Consider the following 18,087-nt stretch of genomic DNA (forward strand, 5'->3'; position numbering starts at 1 on the left):
CTACACTGTGCCTTTAAAGAATACTCTAGACCCAGGGCAATAAAAGTTCAGGAGCAGTTTATTTTTTTTTGGCCACCAAAAAAGTGCTATATATTCTCTTTAAAAGATAAAAATAAATCAGACAAATATTTAATTGTATTTCAATAGCTGAGCAACAAATCAATTCTGTCAATTTAGCAGTCATCAATACAATCCATAGTTAGTGAAGAAATAATTTCAGTTAATTCACTTTAAAGGATCTCATTAAAGTTTGTAATTTTATAGATTTATATTAAATGTTTTAACAGTCAAAGTTGGACTTGAAAATGGAACTTATTAAGAACCTGTACATTCTTTAATTTTAATTAAGTACATGTAAATCTTATGTGCCCTAGTTTCTTTTATGTAATAAAATAGTTTATGAATTTGTTTCTACTCTACCTTAACAGTACCTTGCAGCGTGCTTTATGTACAATAAATGCTCTATAAATGATTTAAAAGTCTTGTAACTAAATAAGCATTTTTGAAATACATTGTTTTTCTTTCCATCTTTGAATCACATTACAAATTATATTTTTCTCCCCTACTGATAAAAGGAAAAATATACAAATACAAAAGAAACTATCAAATGGAAAAACATACACAAAATAGCAAAATTACAGCAAACATCTTCATTCTAAGTCTAGCGATGATACTTTTTTCCAGTTTAGACAAATTTTCTGCCTACTTTCCTCAAAACTATCTCCCATATAAAATTCTTAGTCAGTTAATAATAAATTTCAGAGATCCATTAAAGCATGTATTAAAAGTAGCAATCTAAACAAAACAGTGAAATAGTTTCCCCTGAACAAATAAAGATTAATGTTCCCACATTAGCAAAAGGGACAAATGACAATCTAAATACAAACAAAAGAGTATTCAGCATCACAAGAAAATTAAAATGTACAATATTTAAATAGTCAGTTAATGTTAGCTCAAATTTTAAATTCTACTAAAATCTATATATTAAAAATCTATATATTCTATATATTATCTATATAAAATCTATATATTAAATTCTAGTAAAATCTATATATACACAAAAAAATTCAATTTAAAAAATATCTTCAAACACTAATGTTCAGTTTTTACACTGCCTTAGTCAAAGCAATCAGCACACTAAATTTTAGGACTAGGTAAATGACTTATTTATCAAACAAGTTTAAACTGTGTTAATGACAATCTTTATGTCTGTATATTTAAATACCATAACAAAAATACCATGAAGAAAAATGAAAGGTCTTTATTGGGAAAGTTTATCTTTGTCTTCATTAAAGGCAAAACATTATTCTAGACAATAGCACACTTGTCCTATATAAACACTTATTTTCATTTACATGAATACATTTTGATAAGGGATTTGGCAAATGCTTTTCACCTATACAGCATTAGATTGTTTTTTGTCATTACGATTTGAATTAACAATATCTGAAAAGAGCTGAAATTATATCCTATCTAAATCTGAATATTTTGAGAGTTGAGAATCATATTCACTAAATATAAATTCATAAAATTCTGCTGTCTCATATAGCAATTTAATACATAACTAGGAAAAAGACACATATACTACAAAAAAGACCTATTATCAGATCAAGCAAATATTGAGCAAATAAGTTAATTTTAAGGCAATTGTTTAATTAACTTTGAAATCAGTAACTGAGAAGATCTTGTTGATCTGTGACTAGTGATACTACTACCAAAATAGAAATCTGACCAAATATATGGTTATTTCACACACATATACTAAATTACAGAAGTCATCTTCTAAAAGTGTACAAACAATTCAAAGTTCTCAATTTACCTTCTATAACTGCTGCTATAACCTTTACCACGGGGTGAAGGGCCATGCACGAATCTACAAGTGTTTCCATACAGACAGTTGCCAGTCTTCAGCCAGTTACGGCACTGAGTCTAAGAGACAGATATTACTAAGTAAATTTCATATTTATTTCTGGAAAAAAGATACTAGTGGGACAAAATTTAAACAAACACTATCAAAATTCCAGCTAACCTGAAATATATTGCTACCCAAGGAATAAAAGCATCATAACAGAAAATGAAAAGCCCATAAACCCTATCACTCTTTTCATTTTAATGAAGGATTTTTTTAAAACTTACTGAACCAATACTCATCCAATACAAAACCTTTATACAAATCAGTATTTCAAGAATAGGATTGTTAGAGAGCCCCTGTGACTGTACTAATGACAACTCACCTCTGTTGTACTGCCAGTGCTGGGTCCAAGCCTTTCAAATACACTGGGTCTTCGGGATGTGCTATCAGATATGGTCTTGGTATTTTCCACTGTGACTTTCCTTCTAATTTTTGACATTTTGTACTACTTCAACCAAAAAAAAGAGAGGCAAGACTGTAAAATCCTTCAGTTTTAAATAAATAAGCCCATAACTTATGAGTCAAAACTGTAAATAACATTATAAAATTATAAAGGATTTTCCTTTACAGTGAAAAAAAAGCATAGGAGAGTTCACAGGAAAACAGAAGACGCACACTATTAGTGAATTATAACAATTCTGAAATCTGTTGGCTAGAATTTTAGTCTTCTACAAAGTGAATACGATTCTACTCAGTTTTCAGAATACATTAGACCTCAGATAACATATAATCAATGTTCAGTTTCTAAGTTCCTTATAAAATTTGTTTCAAAATTTTAGTATCTTTTTTTTATAGGAATTATTTAATTTCTAAGTTCTCTCTTTTTTTTTTCTTTTTCTTATTTCTGTGGGACCCTCGCCGGCAGCCGGGGAATGAACCGGCACTGCAGAGGCTGCGGGCCCAGCGCTCAACCTCTGCGCCACCAGGGGAGGCCCTTAGTAACTATCTTTTAAGGAAAGTTGCCCTATCACTCTCCATCAACTGGTTAACTGGAAAAGAAAGTTACATCAGGGCCTCCCCTGTGGTGCAGAGGGTTGAGGGCAGCGCTGTGAAGCTGTCCACAGCCTCAGCAGCCTGGGTTCGATTCCCGGCCAGCCAGTAAGATTCCCACATGGCGTGGCAGACCTCTCCTGTCGCACCCACTGCTCCCCTCAGCGGTGCATTTCAGTCATCTGCCTGTTCTGCTCCCCGTTCTGTCTCTGATGAATCCTCTCACCCTCCCGCACCTCTGGCCTGTACCCCAGCTCTTGTATAAAAATAAATAAATCTTAAAAAAAATAGTTATATCAAATAAAATGGGAAAATAAAATCAGATGAGATTTATATTGATAAAAATTATGTTTTATACAGTTTAAATGAAAATATTAGTTATGTTTCAAAAACTAACTCAGGAGAAAGATGAATACTATTTAAATATTTTGTCTTACAGAGGTCAAAAAAGAACAGTCCGAGAATATTTAATTTCCAACAATATAAGAAAAATCTAAAAGTTGTTAAAATGACTTTCTCTCAAAATAAAAAGAACTAGAAAAATTCAAGGTGCTTCTACAACCTATATTCAGAAGTTTCAACAATTCATTACAAAAGTAATGAACAGGTTATAAGATATTTTTACCATTAGTAACAAAAAGTTGAAATATGTATTTTACAACATTAAATTCTAGACCTAGGGTACACTACTCTAAAAAGAAAAAATAACTAAGAATATCATAATTTATCAACTTAAACATTACTTGAAATTTCACTAGTTTTCAAAAGTTCTAGAACGAACTGTGGCAGCTGAAGTAAAAGTCCAATTGGTATAGAACTGGTCTCTATAAAGCTCGTAATTGCTCTTTAATGTGTTTTCAAAGGAAAGACAAATCACTTGAAAGGAAATAAAATCATGGTAACACCAAAGCAAAACTAAAAAAAAAAAATTATAAACAATGTTTAGTTCAGTTAGATACTACTTTTCAGGTCCCATTTTTGTTTATTATTAAATTTTTTTCCCTTATATCATTGTTCCTATTTAAAAAGACCCAAGGGATAAGAATATTTGACAAACATATTGAGACAATAAAATATGGGGGAAATGTGAAAAGATACAATATGGTAGTTTTACACAACAAAACAAATCAGAGACATCCTGCAGGGGAGGAGGAGGGAGAGGGATCAGAGGGAGGGAGGGAGGGAGGAGCACAGGGGACTGTGGTGATGGTGTATGGCTGCACTGGTGAAGGAAATTCTATGGAGACTACACCTGGGGGGTGGGAAGCAAATATTGTTTAAAAATGAACAAGGATGTAAAAAATAAAAATAGTAATAATAAAACAATATGGTAGTTTTAAATTAGAAAACTGTGTATTCTTTTTTTCCACATAAAATGCAATCTCCATTTTGCCAGCAATTAAATTTTAGTGATTCCAAAAGAAGTTAGAAAATAGCTTTAAAATAGTTACAAATTTTTAAAAATCAGGGTTGAGTGTCACATTTATGAAAAAGAATTTCCTGTGATATAGAATCACTTATGTATCAACTGCTTTCCAAGCAAACAACTATACAGCCAAGTCTGTACTGAGGTTAGTATTTTAAGATAAATCTTTTATTAACTTTTCTTGGCTCAATCTCAGCCGAAATGTGAATTTACAGAGGAAAAGTTGGTAAATTTTCATAGATCCATTTGATTCACTGAGTATAAAGAAGTGAAAGCCAAGGTGAGTGGAGCTGGGTCCAAGATGATGTAGAGCTTTAACTGGTGAAGTCATTTTTTAACCATTTTTATCCAAGCAGGATCCAGTAAGATATACTGGATGTCATAAAACAGAACAAAAACAGTGTTTTTTAAAGTTTCACTCTATGTATTGAAATATTAAAGAACAGATGAACATTATAATCCTTATTCACTAATTTTTAAAGCATTTATTAAAAATCTTTAAAAAAATCAAACGTGTCCTAAAAACTCCTCATTTGTGATTATTAGTTATCCAGTAACCTGGAAATTGGTGCACAATCCCGCTATGCTTTTTCAAGATTAACCCAAAACTTACATTTTCCCCTCACTGTCAATGGAAATGGTTAGTTCTTTCCTCCCCAGGCCCCACTCCTATTCCCAACATGCCTGCTCCAACACAACCTCTTCCCAAAAAAAAAAAAAAAAAAAAAAAAAAATCAATCGTAGAGGCTTTCACATTAGCACAATACGCTATTTTGTATTATACATGAAATCCTGGTCATCTATCATCTTTTTCTTGCCTTTCTAAGGGCTTCAGGTATGTTTCTCTTCTTGTTCTATAATCTATTGCTTGGATCAGCACTCCACTCTTCAAAACTTACTTTTGGAAAGCACGGCCTCACAGTTTCTCTCCAATCCTAGATTCCTAAGCTTTGAAGATTTCAAAGGGTTTGGATTGTTAAATCAAAGACAATCTAGTGAGGCCTAATGCTTCAATCTTACATCCCTCTTTCCATTCTAGCACTAAAAGTTCCTTCCCATAGAAACAAGGCTGCTTTTACATGTGACATCAAGAAGTACACTCAGAGTTCAAGTATAAAATGATTATCCTGGGAAGTTTGTTTCTAGCTACTGCTGACTCATCCAACTCAGGGAAAAACAGCAATGAAGTAAAGATGTATTTTCCTCTTTCCTCAGAGTTCAACACTGCCATACCTTGTCCTAAAATGTACTGAATTTGAATGTCAGGTATAGGTGACACTGATAAAATTAAAATACAATGAAGCAAAAAAACAGAAAAACAATAATTGGTGTTTTATAACTGAAAGCAAGAGGAATTGTGGTCATCCATCTAGGAACTTCTATCAGTACTCAATAACAAGTTGGGCCTCCCTGGTGGCACAGGTGGTTGAGCACCCCACTGTGAAGCTGTCCGAAGCCTCTGCAGTGCAGGTTTGATCCAGCCAGCAGGGGAGAAACCCATACCTGGCAGCAGACCTTTCCTGCTTCGCCCAATGTACTTCAGTGTACTTCAGTGTACAATCTGCCTGTTCTGTACCCCGCTCTGTCTCTGGTGAACCCTCCTGCACATCTGGCCTGTACCCCGGTTCTTGTATGAATAAATCTTTAAATTAAAAAAAAAAGCTATCTAAATATTACCAACACTTAGAATTTTGCGGATAAAATTTTATGCTTGCAAAGAATACTAGTATTTCAAATCCTCTTAGTCTAAATATATACACATAATCCACAATACACCAGAAACATTTGTCATACATAGCAATTAATTTAAAATTGTTACCAATTAATGTGACTTAATTAGAATTTTCAATTTACAAATCTGAGTCCACAAAAGAGGCTAAATACCCTATGAAATGGGGATTTGGTTGAGAGAGGGGAAAAAAATTTTCAATTAACATCTTAACAGTTTTCAATAAGAAATGTTTCAAGGTATATGAGAAAAGTTAGAAACAATACACATTAAGATAAACACATAAATATCAAAAGCCTTCCCTATCTTGGAGACTTTGAAGGGTTTCTTCAAGTTTTGTTTTCAAATATTCCTTGGATTTAGGAATATTCATCCACATTGCCATGTTTTTCCCATACACCATCACTGTCAAGGCAGAAATGGTAAAAATCTATTGAGTTATTTTCCCATTTCTCCTCTCCATGTGCAGAATAAATAGAGGTTTTTGTTACAATTTTTCAATTGACAAAGAAAAACACAGGTCACAAAGAATTTATTAAGACATAACAAGAAAAATTAGTATGTGTGAACTGCTCCCCCCAAAACTTACAAATGTCACAAAATATTCAGTTTCACACTATAAACATGGCTGAGAAAGGAGAAACATACAGAGACCTCTTTTTGAATAATTTTTTCTTAAGCTTAATTACTAAAACCTTGTCAATTCTATTATCCTCACTTCAAGCCATAATGATACTGAGATCTCAATTTTCAGCAGAATGAGTGAAGGCATATAAACCACCTTAAAGAGGATGAGCAGCAGCATATCAGGAAACTGTCAAATAAGCAATTAGAACGAACAAGAAAGTACTAACTGATAGCAGAATAAATCCTTATCCATTAAAGTTCTAAAATTTAAAAAGGTCATTAAAAATAAGTTCTCTTCATATTTATATTTTGCATTTTTAAAAGAAAAAATAATTCGTCAAGTTTATTTGATGCATATTCTGTGAGAATTTTTTAAAAAGAACTTTATAAATAACCTTGTAGAATGCTTTTATGTAAATAAAACAATTCCAAACTGAATTCCAAATAGAACTGAGAGAAGTTGACTACACAACTTAACACTGCAGCACTGCCCAGAAAAGCAATGCTACAAAAACAACGTCACAAAAACGAAGCACTGAGACTATCCCACGCCCCCTGGCAACTACTTCAAAGTGAAATGAACAGGAGCAGAACATATGAAACTGCCCCCCCCCCAAAAAAGGCACGACAGGGATCAACACCAATTAGTTTCAGCTGCTACTAATTTTCAACTACTATAAATTATCTGTGGAAATAGCTCCAACTTTATATACGAAATGGAGAGTGGGGTTTAGGAGAGGTGAAGACTAACATCCACGGAAAACCAATTCTTCAAATAAATATAAATTTATTTTACATTTTTGCTCTATATGTAAATGTCAGTGCATATTGCAATACAAATTAATACTGATAACTTACTAAAATTTTGCGTACTTACACAGAAGTTAAAATAGCATCCACCTGCTGGATTTTAGTATTAATTTACAGATATGAAAATTAGAAATTTAGATATGCATATGCACATCTTACAATACGCAAGTAATGTTCACCAATAATTACAGAACCAGTAAATCATGTATTTGATAAAACTGGATTCTACCAGATCCACATAGGAAGTTTATTTTAAAGTGTAACTATTACAGACAAAAATTGATACAAATTACAGTTTCTTGTTGAATCTGTCATGTTATAATCCAAATATTCATTAAGAATTTATGAGTTATTTGAAAACCTAGATTATGTTCACAAAACTACCCAAAATATTCTTTTAGGTACGCAAGCTACTAATTTCAAACATTACAGAACTAGACACTGCTGGCCAGCACCAGACAAATCGCACTGCCTAAGCATTTGGATTTACAACAATAGTACCACAGACTTTGAAAACCTGAGGTGAGAAGGTCTTTTTCAAACTTTTAAAATTATTTATTTAAAAAAACCCTGCAGATTCCATACGCCCGTAATTTTCAGCATAGTTCAATTTATCTAAAAATCTCGCAATGAACTTGAAGACACCAAGCTCCGCCAATAAGATGCTATCAGTATCGTTCAAGTAATATCGACTCTTGAAAAAATTTTTCTAGCCACGTGAATTACCTTAATCTATTTAGAAACAGTACCTGACACCAGACCCTTTCTTTCATTACACCTTTCTAGTTACTGACACAGTTTCCAAAAGTAACCATCTAGGGAATGTGAAGATAAAGTGGCACTTCTCAACTCCAAGGACCTGAACAGTTAAATCACCACTACCGGGGAAAAAGGTAGGATCAAATACAATCCAAAGTCTGACACCCTCTTCCCTCCTCGGTCTGAAAAGCGAAAAGAGGAGTCTCCAAATCTAAGAGCACATTCCTGCATCCTTCCACCGCATACAAACGCGAAGACCACGAAAGGGGTCCTAAGTCCACATCAAATGGTAGTGGCCACACTCAGACTTTTGTCTTATCCTCTTTTAACTTATCCTCTTAGAAAAAAATCGCCACAATCAGTGTGAAGGCAAGAAATAAGGCCTAAGCACACGGAGCGACTGCACAGTAAAGGGTCAAATGCTACAGGACTTAAACGGGGCTAGAGGACAACCCGAGGCCTCCAAACTCCGCGTCCGCCAAACGCCTTTCCCGCGACACCCACGCCAAATTACAGAACACTTACCTCCTCCACGAACTCCCTTCGCAAGCGCAGTTCCGAGGCACCACTGCCGCCGCCGCTCCGAGGAGCGGGGAGGCGAATCTCCTCCCCGCGCCTGACCCCGGGAAGACGGCGACAAAGAGAAGGAGCGCGCGCGGGTCCCGGGCACCCGCCCGAGGCTTGCGAGGAGGCCCCGGGAAGACTGAGAAGCGGAACCCGCCCGTAGCTTCGCCAGGGTCAAGCGAGACCTGGACGCAGGAAGAAAAAGAACTGAAACTGGAGAGTGAAAACAACCAAAACGCTACTAGGCCGCTAGCAGGACCGTCCCAAAATGCCGCCGGAAGTGAAGCGCTTACCCTGTTCCTCTGTTGAGCAAGGCAGCTTCCGGCCGCCAGATTAGTCGTCAGCGCGCAGGCACCGCCCCCTCGTGGACACGCCCCCACCTCCCACCCTCCACCCTGGCGTAACCTAGACGAGGAGGGCAGAAAAATGATCACATCTGTGCCTTGTGGGCTATTCCGGGAGACGAAACTAGGAGCCTGCAAGAGCTAACATTCCCAATTAAAAGTGAATTTAAAAGAGACAGAGTTTGGTCCTTTTATTACGTTATTTCTTAAAATTAACGGCAGTTGTAAATGCGCAAAATGCCATATTTGTTGTGGAAAGTAACTTAATACAATCATTTATCGCTCAGCAATGTTTATTGACAGCAAATTTACAGAAACAGGTTTCCTGTTTTTGACACCCCTCAGCTTTCTGGGCCATTGCGTATTATTTTAAAGCAAACGGAATGCACACTGTTGTGTTTTTAAAAGTGCAAGCAGAAATGTCTTGAAAATGAGAAGCAGAAATCCTTAATGTACTTCTGACTAGCTTCCTTTTGTTGGTTGGGGCCCAATGATCTGCGTAAAGCCAGTTGTTAAAATTGTTTGAGATGGCTAGTCAAATGTGAATGAAAAAATCAATGCCTAACTGCTTATAAATAACAATAAAAAGTGAAAACTTGTCTGCCTTGATTTCAAGATAGCATTTATTTTGTTCTTTGACAAAACCAAGGATAGGAAAATCTATCAAATCTATTGATAAAACAAAAAGCAGTACGATGATTTGGGCTTACTGGAATCAACAAATTAAAATGTGGGAACAGAGTGAGAAAAAAAGGACATTAAACATTCATGAGGACATGTGAAGCTATTTTAGACACAGCAGTGAGAGCTTCTTTACAAGTGGGTTTAATGTAACGCTCTGGCAGCAAGAATCCATATTTGCCTGTGTCTCGAAGTTCAATTGTAAATGAGTATTTGATGCCCAAGTCATGGATCCAATCATCTGCACCTCCTGGAGCAAGGTCTACAAGAAGAAAAAAGAAACTAGTTTTTGAAATAACATGTTTTAAGTTAAGTAACAAAATAAGATTTTTTTCCTAAAAATGAAAGTGACTTTGCTTTTCCTTAATTATTAAGTAATCTAAGTCTCTGGTAGAAAATGGAGATTGAAGGTTAAGGAAGAAAATAAAAACCAATCTATAACCCTACCAAGGAATGATGACCACCGTTTATGTTTTAGTGCTTTCTTTTTTCAGGGCATGCATTCACATAATTTTTTCCTACATAAGTAAGATCATTCTGTACATGCTATGTACACACAAGCCTATATATAGTAACAAATTTTATGTATTGAGTTCAAATTTACATTATAATTTTTACTGATCCCTTAGAATTGCAATGGTAAGCTGGATAGAGTTGATTTCGGTATTTGTTTATGTGTGTATTTATTTATTTAAAGATCTTTAGTTTTCTCCAGTTAATACAAATAACTTTACAATGAATATCCTTGTTTATGCATAATTGCTTCTTTTGTTTCACTAGAATATTCTTTCCTAAGAGTAGATTTGCTAGTCTAAGGGGTGTACTTTTTACAATTATGATACATTTTGCCAAATAGACTTCAAAAGGATTGATCCAATTTATACTTCTCTAACCAGTTATGAATATGCCCTCTTCCCCCTCATATACTAACTATGGAAATTATGAATATTTGGCACCCACAAAAAAATATTTAATTGTCTTTGTGTTTCTTTGATTACCAGCGAGCGAACATTTTGTTCAATATATTATTGTTTATATATTGGATCACTTATCTGGTCATTTTGCTACCAGATTTACTTTATAAAATATTTATAAAAACATTAATGTTATTAACCCTGTGTAAATTGTAGCTACTGACAAATAACTTGCCAAGTTTTCCAACCCCATTAATTAGATACTCTAACATTCTTAACTGATTTGAAATACCCCTCTATAGAGCCTAGATCAGACACATATATGTATGTGTGTGTGTGTATATATATATGTATTTATGTACATACATTATTTTTCTCACTCAAACACAGGGTAAGTTTCTTCTTTTGTCTTCTTTTATGCATATCAGTAAAATTTTGTGTTTATATACAGATCATATGAATTTGTTGTGTATACACATATATACATTTAGAGCCTGACTATATGTTTAGATTTGTGCATGTGTACACATGTATATGTAGGGGGGGGTGATGAATTTTTGTTTTCTATTTTATTTTCTATCTGATTATTTTTGGTATATAACTGTGATTATGTTTTAGGAAACAATAGTCAAAGAGAGATGGGAACCAAGAAAGCTCTGAATTGTGAAAGTAATTTGTGGGGTTCCTCTATAACAGATTGAGGACCTAGGTTAGCAAAGACAACAGTGGGCTGGCGACACGAAAAGACAGATATACCACATTGACTAATCTGATTCCAGTTTGACCTCAGACAATTTGGGGTGATTGGAGAGGAAGAGTAACATTCCAGACTTTCTACAAATAGGGCATCTGGTATTCAAGCAATTTATTGAAAATATGAATGTGACTATTTATCCTCCTGCAGACGATACCTGTTAAAGGAAACCCTAAGGACTTTTCACCTGCCATTCCTGTTTCTGACCCCCCCCCCAATTTTGCTGACAGTCACTTACCAGGTAACTCTCCCAGAAATGCCACCTACAGGGACCTTCCTAAGCAATTTGGACTCAGAAGGCTGCCTCTCCTGTAGTCATTCTCAAACCTATGAAGCCATTTTGTTTTCTTCACTTATCAATGGCATTTCACTATATTTTTTTATTAAATAGTTTATCAGGGACTGGCAACCTTTTTCTGTAAATAACCAGTTTAATGAATATTTTAGGATTTGTGGGGCACATGGTCTTTATTACAACTCAACTCTGCTATCATGAAAACTATCAAAGACAACACACAAATGAATGGGTATGCCTGCACTTAAATAAACTTGTATTTATGGACACTGAAATTCAAATGTCATATAATTTTCACATGTCACAAAAGTTTATTCTTTTGTTGATTTTTTTCTAATCATTAAATAAAAATAGAAAAGCCAGTCTTAACTCACAGGCTATAACAAAAACAAGCAGAAGACTGAATTTGACCTGAAAGTCTCAGTTTGCTAACCTTGTTATACGTTATATTTATGTTCCCCTTCTCATATCTCCTCCAGCTTCAAAAGTGCCAAATCATTGTCTCTCATCCCACTGTTTGGGCCAAAGTAGTCCCTCAACAAATATCTTCCAGTAGAAATTAATTTAAAATATTGTAAGGTTTGCCACATGCCAACTCTCAACAGTGTGATACACACAAAATACACTTTACTAGCATGTTATGGGCTGTACTCTTGGACACAGCCTGGCACTAAAGAGCATCTAATGTAAATAGTGTTCCCCTAGATTTGTAAGCTTCTAAGCTGCACTAATTGATGATGATAGCTGTGGTTATCTTACACATCTCTTGACACTTAGTGACCTTTCTGCTTCACTAAACTAATGTGATGCTAATTCTGTAATCTCTATGGCAATGAGTACCATTTCTTAAATGTCATTTTGACCTTTTGGGAGAACATACATTTATTAATATAGCCTTGTTTAGCACTATCATAACTATTATATTTCCACTTCCATTTCTGGTTATTATAATCCAATTATTTCACATGGGACTCTGCTACAATATTGCATTTAGAAAAGTTAAATTCACACAGAAAAACCAAACATAGATTTCTTTAGTAACTCACAGTTCTGCAGTATTTTAAGAAATACTTACATAAAGATTCTGAACCACTACCATGTTTGTACAGGACATTTTTACTAGTAAGTGCGATAGCTTGAGCCACTTCTCTGGCCAACAGCGACTGAAATAAAGAGAACATAGAATTTCAGTTAATGTGCAGCTTCAAAACAGCACAGGTAGAAGTTTCTAAAACAGTCATGCATTAATTAAGTCAAACTCTATGAAGAAATACATAGTAGAAAGGTGGTTGCAGGGTGGACGGGGAAAGGTGGGGGAATAAGGAGTTGTCAGTCAAAGGTTTCAAACTTGTACCTACAAGATGAATAACTTCTGGGAATCTACATACAGCATGGCAACCTAGTAAACAATACATGGTGTCATATACTTAAAAATTGCTAAGAAAGGGGCCTTCCCGGTGGCGCAGCATGTTGAGCGCAGCTCTGAGAGGCTGTCCTCAGCCTCCATGGTGCCAGTTCAATTCCCGGCCGGCCAGGGAGATTCCCACATGGTTCAGCAGACCTCTCCTGCCTCTCCCACTGCTCCCCTCAGCAGTGTATTTCGGTCCCTCTGCCTGTTCTGCTCCCTGCTCTGTCTCTGGTGGATTCTCTCACCTTCCCATGCCTCTGGCCTGTTGTAGGGTAAAGAAAATATCAGGCTTTTCTGCCCTTCCGCCATCAGGATAGATGATGGATCCTTGTCCTGAATGCATGCCTGATGGCGGGCACCTGGAATAGGGTGTGGGCATAGGTAGATGGGATTCAGCTGAGCTAAGACTGTGCTTTTTAAGGGCGGCGTCACGGGGACGCCAGCAGCAGCAGCAGCAGAACCCGAAAGAGAAGCCGAGAAGCAGCAGAACGAACGCTAGAGAGCCCAGATAGAGTGAAGACTTGCTGGGCCTGGGAGGCCTACCAGGCTGGGAGGCCTCCCAGCCAGCCAGCACCCTGCCTGCCATATGCCTGGTGAACCCCAATAAAAGACCTGCAAAACCACTGAGGACTCTGACTCCTCCTTTACCCGGTCTGCATGGGATCAGAAAACCTGCACTGTGGCCAGTCCTGGCCTTTACACCTGTACACCAGTGCTTGTATAAATAAACAAATCTTTAAAAAGAAAATTGCTAGGAATAAGTCAAATATTATCACAAAAGAAAAAGATTATAATTTTGTGAGGTGATGGATATGTTAACTAACCTTACTGTGGTAATCATCTCAATCCATACATGTATCAAATCACGTTGTATGCCTCATATTTACACAGTAATATATGTATTATCTCAATAAAGTTGTAAAGATTTGTAGATATGAAAAATCTAGATTTGCCCAAAATCTAGATTAAGAAGAATAAATCAACTTAAAAACATGTTTACTTACAGAAATCACAATTGCATGGGCTTTAAATATAAAGTCTTCTAATACACTAAAAATTGTATTTAATTTGAAGAAAAAATAATTCTCATGCTTTTTTAGGAATTCATTCATTTTGTAAAATGCACTATAACTAATTCTCAGAGGCATGCAACTTGGGGTTATACCATTCCTGACAAAATTATCAACAAAATTTAAATCCAACTTCTCTAAACATACAATATGTATACCTAACAAATATATGATGTCCTTCTCGTTTTCTCACCAACTTTTTTTCTTATATCAAATATCTAGTAACTCCAAAAGTTTCATCAAATAAATATTATGACTTAGTATAAAACAGAACAGGATAATACTAAGTTCCCTGCTCTACTGCATTTGGCTGTGGCTTACTCATATTTTTCTGAAGTCAGAATTAACATCATGATATTCACTGCCATCCTCAAATTACCCAGAGGAGTATCAGTGTAGGGTAAGTGAAAAAGTATCAGGCTTTTCCACTCTCCTACCATTAGCATTAATGATGAACCCCTGAAGTCCTACTTGCATGCCTGATGGTGGACACCTGGAGTAGGGTGTGTGCATGCATAGGTCGGCATACCTGGGCTGAGACTGGGCTTTTAAGAGTGGTGTCACAGGAACAGAACCAGGAGAATGAGAGCAGAACCAGCAGAGCAGCAAAGGAGAAGCAGAGACCGCGAGAGAACACCAGAAAGCCCAGAAAGAGTGAAGATTCACGGGGGGCTGGGATGCCTGCCAGCCTCGCCCACCAACCACCCCCCATCCTTGTAAAAAGCTCAAAAAAAACCTGAAAAGACACCAAGGGCTCCAGGACTCTCCTTTACCCATCTGCTCGGATCATAGAGATCTTGTACTGTGCCTTCCTGGCACTAGAATCAGTAAATATTGTGTTGTGCCATTCCTTCACTCAAAGACAAATTTTAGTAGGCCCCATTGTTTACAGAATAAAATGCAAATTTATTCTGAAACTCAAACAAGCTGACCTCATTTACTTTCTGATGGTGTCATCCTTCACTTTTACACCCTCACAGACTCCTGAAGATACATCCTGCGGGAAACACCACCTCCTTAGTTTGAAATGTCCTCCTTTCTCCATCTGCCTAGAAAAATCCTATCTTTCAAGGTCTGGCTAAAATTCTATGTTTCTTGACATCAACAGTACTTTGTAATTCCTTTTCTTTTACTGTATGCCTCTCCTTAATCCAATACAGACTTCTCAAGCACAAGAACTTTATCACCTCACTTAATCAGTGTTTCTTTCTGAATAAATTAATGAGGCCATTTAAATTCACGAGTCAGTTCTACCATCTGTGTCACTTACCAGTTTCCACACCTCTGCATACAGCTATTGGTAACACCTGCTAGTGTCTGAATTCCCTAGCCATACAGTCATGTTCTCTTAAAGGGCAGGGACCTAACTGTTTCTTTCAATGTCTATAGAACATAGTGTTTTACAAATATAACTTTCAAGAAACACTTGTGAAAACAGCAATCCACAAATAAGACAAAATCTCACTAATGCTATTTCCAAATGATGATAAATATCCTATCATTTCTTTAAAGATAATACCAATAACACAGAAACATCAATTCCAAAAAGGACCTGCACCCCTATGTTTATAGCAGCACTATTTACAATAGCTAAGCTTTGGAAACAACCCAAATGCCCAAAAATAGATGACTGGATCAAGAAGATGTGGTACATATACACAATGGAATATTACTCAGCATTCAAAATAGATAAACACATGCAATTTGCAGCAACATGGATGGAGCTGGAAGGGATCATGCTCAGCGAAATAAGCCAGAAAGAAAAAGAAAAATACCGGATGGTCTCACTCATAGCAGGAATCTAGAAAACTTAAATAAGGGACCAGGAAAAAGAATAACTATAAGAAAGAAAAAATCAAAATCAACAAACAACTATGAACCAGAGACACTCTATGAGGGGTGGAGGCGGGGAAAGGAGGGATTGGGATCAAAATAAGGGGGTTGTAATTGTATGGGGAATATAAAAATAAAATTTAAATAAATAAAAATATTATGCTGATTTGGAAAATAAATAAATAAAGATAATACCAATAAAAGAGATTTCCTTAAAATTTTTCCTTTGAGTAAATAATAAATCACAAGTATCAGCATATTTATGTTCTAAATGAGCTCTTTTCAGAAAATGCAAATAACCATGTATTTTTTATCAGAAATCACTAGCCCCTGATGTGGCTATAGTTTATTCTATGAAGTGAGTCAGAACAAAAATGTATGAAGCTAAGCGCTACATAATGATCAGATTTTGGACCATCATTGGACTATTGCCATAATACTTTCATTGTCTGAAAAGCATCTGGGATCAGGATTTGGCTGATCCTAACCACAATCCATCAAGCACTCTGTATCCTTTGCCATCAGACCAAACATAGAACATCTGGGACCAAAATGCGGTAGGGGGTGGGGGGAGTAGCAGACTGTGTGTCATTACAATAAAAAATATAAATAAAGAGAGCTCCTCCCCCAGTGCTAAAACTGGAGGAGCTTTTAAAAGGACCAAACACCTTGGGATTGAGGAAGTCAGTGTATAATAATCCCCAATGCAAATATCAAAGAGATAAGTGTTATCTGGGACTGGATCTGTGGTGAGGTGTTATAGAATGCTAGTGACCACAAAGCAGATGCACAATTTCAGAGATTCTTGACCTTGTCTTTATATATGGCTTCATATATAAATCAGGTCCAGTTGGAAAACTTCCCTTCTCACCTTCAAGAAGTTTGTCTGACATTTTCTCAGGAAGCCTATCTGCTGGACTGAAGTTAATGTTTTCAGGGGAAGGCCCCATTCTTTACATTTCCTCAGTGAACCCTGTCCCAGGAAGACTCTATATAGCATTTGCTAAAGGTATAATGCCTCTATCCATTTGTCCTCTAGAGCACAATATTTCCCCCCACAGTTTTTCATTCTTGAATTCAGATTTTATTTCTGAAATCAGTTGAGGAAAATAAGTAAGCAGCACTTACCAGTTCCTCGTGGTCTTTGCTTCTGACTCTACTATAAGAATATGGAAATAATATATGCTGGGAGTATGAATGCATACTGATGTAAGCTTTAACACGGTTGACATTCCTTCTTAAGAAATCAGCCACTGCCTTCACTTCTGGTTCCGACTCAGGGTAAAGTCCACAGTAAACTTCTGAGCACGGAAAACTTGATGCACCTTTCTCTGTAGTGAAATTTGATAGAACAGAATTATGTGAGGATGCACAATAGTAATTTGTGGGAATGCACCTTGGCAATATACTTTCTTACCATCTATTGTGTAACAATTTTATGTAAATAGATTGGAAAGAACGCTGTAAATAAGCTTTTTTGGTTTCTTTTGAAGCCAAATATTTACATACTCACACAGCACACTAACAGTTGCTGCCTAGGGGCAGCCATCTTACAAAGTGAAAAGGTGGGTGAGAGAGTCCCTGAGATGCCAGCCCTGCCACCAAGCCTGTGCCCATGTCAGAAAAATTAAGCCCATTTTCCTTAATCCATTATAAATTTGTTTTTTATGATATTTCTGTTTTAAAAATTACTAGTTATTATAGCCCATAAAAGAGAAATCTCATTTGGGAACTCAGAATATGCAAATCAGCCATCAGCGCTCCTTCTAACTTGCCAAAGTGATTTAGTATATAAAACGGGATGGTGATACTTGATGCCAGTATAATGTTTATTCATGCCTTTGGGTGATTATAGTTTACATCACTTTGGATGGTGGCCCCACTCCCAACATTCTTCTTTCTGCCCTAAATTCACAGGGGTGGAGCCCCAGGGAGACTTCTCTGACCAAAAGATTATTTCCTCCTGGACCT

At 36.1% G+C, this 18,087-nt stretch overlaps 2 protein-coding genes across 6 annotated transcripts in view; both read right to left on the bottom strand.

The window, feature by feature from the left end:
• ZC3H13 (zinc finger CCCH-type containing 13) overlaps window positions 1-9,120 on the bottom strand; it is an 83,379-nt gene extending 74,259 nt beyond the window's left edge. For 4 of the 5 annotated variants that reach the window (XM_054701847.1, XM_054701846.1, XM_054701845.1 and 1 more), the window contains exons 1-3: window positions 8,779-9,120; window positions 2,235-2,360; window positions 1,820-1,929 (exon numbers count right to left, since the gene is read on the bottom strand). In XM_054701847.1, coding sequence (XP_054557822.1) covers window positions 1,820-1,929; window positions 2,235-2,351 — 227 coding nt within the window. In that variant the 5' untranslated portion in view covers window positions 2,352-2,360; window positions 8,779-9,120. The remainder of the gene's footprint in view (window positions 1-1,819; window positions 1,930-2,234; window positions 2,361-8,778) is intronic. The other variant, XM_037527017.2, reaches the window with a different exon arrangement.
• A 584-nt stretch (window positions 9,121-9,704) lies between these two features.
• Window positions 9,705-18,087, bottom strand: part of CPB2 (carboxypeptidase B2) — a 51,546-nt gene continuing 43,163 nt past the window's right edge. The window contains exons 9-11 of the mRNA XM_037526805.2: window positions 17,245-17,447; window positions 12,881-12,968; window positions 9,705-10,104 (exon numbers count right to left, since the gene is read on the bottom strand). Coding sequence (XP_037382702.1) covers window positions 9,920-10,104; window positions 12,881-12,968; window positions 17,245-17,447 — 476 coding nt within the window. The 3' untranslated portion in view covers window positions 9,705-9,919. The remainder of the gene's footprint in view (window positions 10,105-12,880; window positions 12,969-17,244; window positions 17,448-18,087) is intronic.

The sequence above is a fragment of the Talpa occidentalis genome, unplaced genomic scaffold, assembly GCF_014898055.3.
Source record: "Talpa occidentalis isolate TD23 unplaced genomic scaffold, MPIMG_talOcc4v2.1 talOcc4.5, whole genome shotgun sequence".
Taxonomy (NCBI): Eukaryota; Metazoa; Chordata; class Mammalia; order Eulipotyphla; family Talpidae; genus Talpa; species Talpa occidentalis.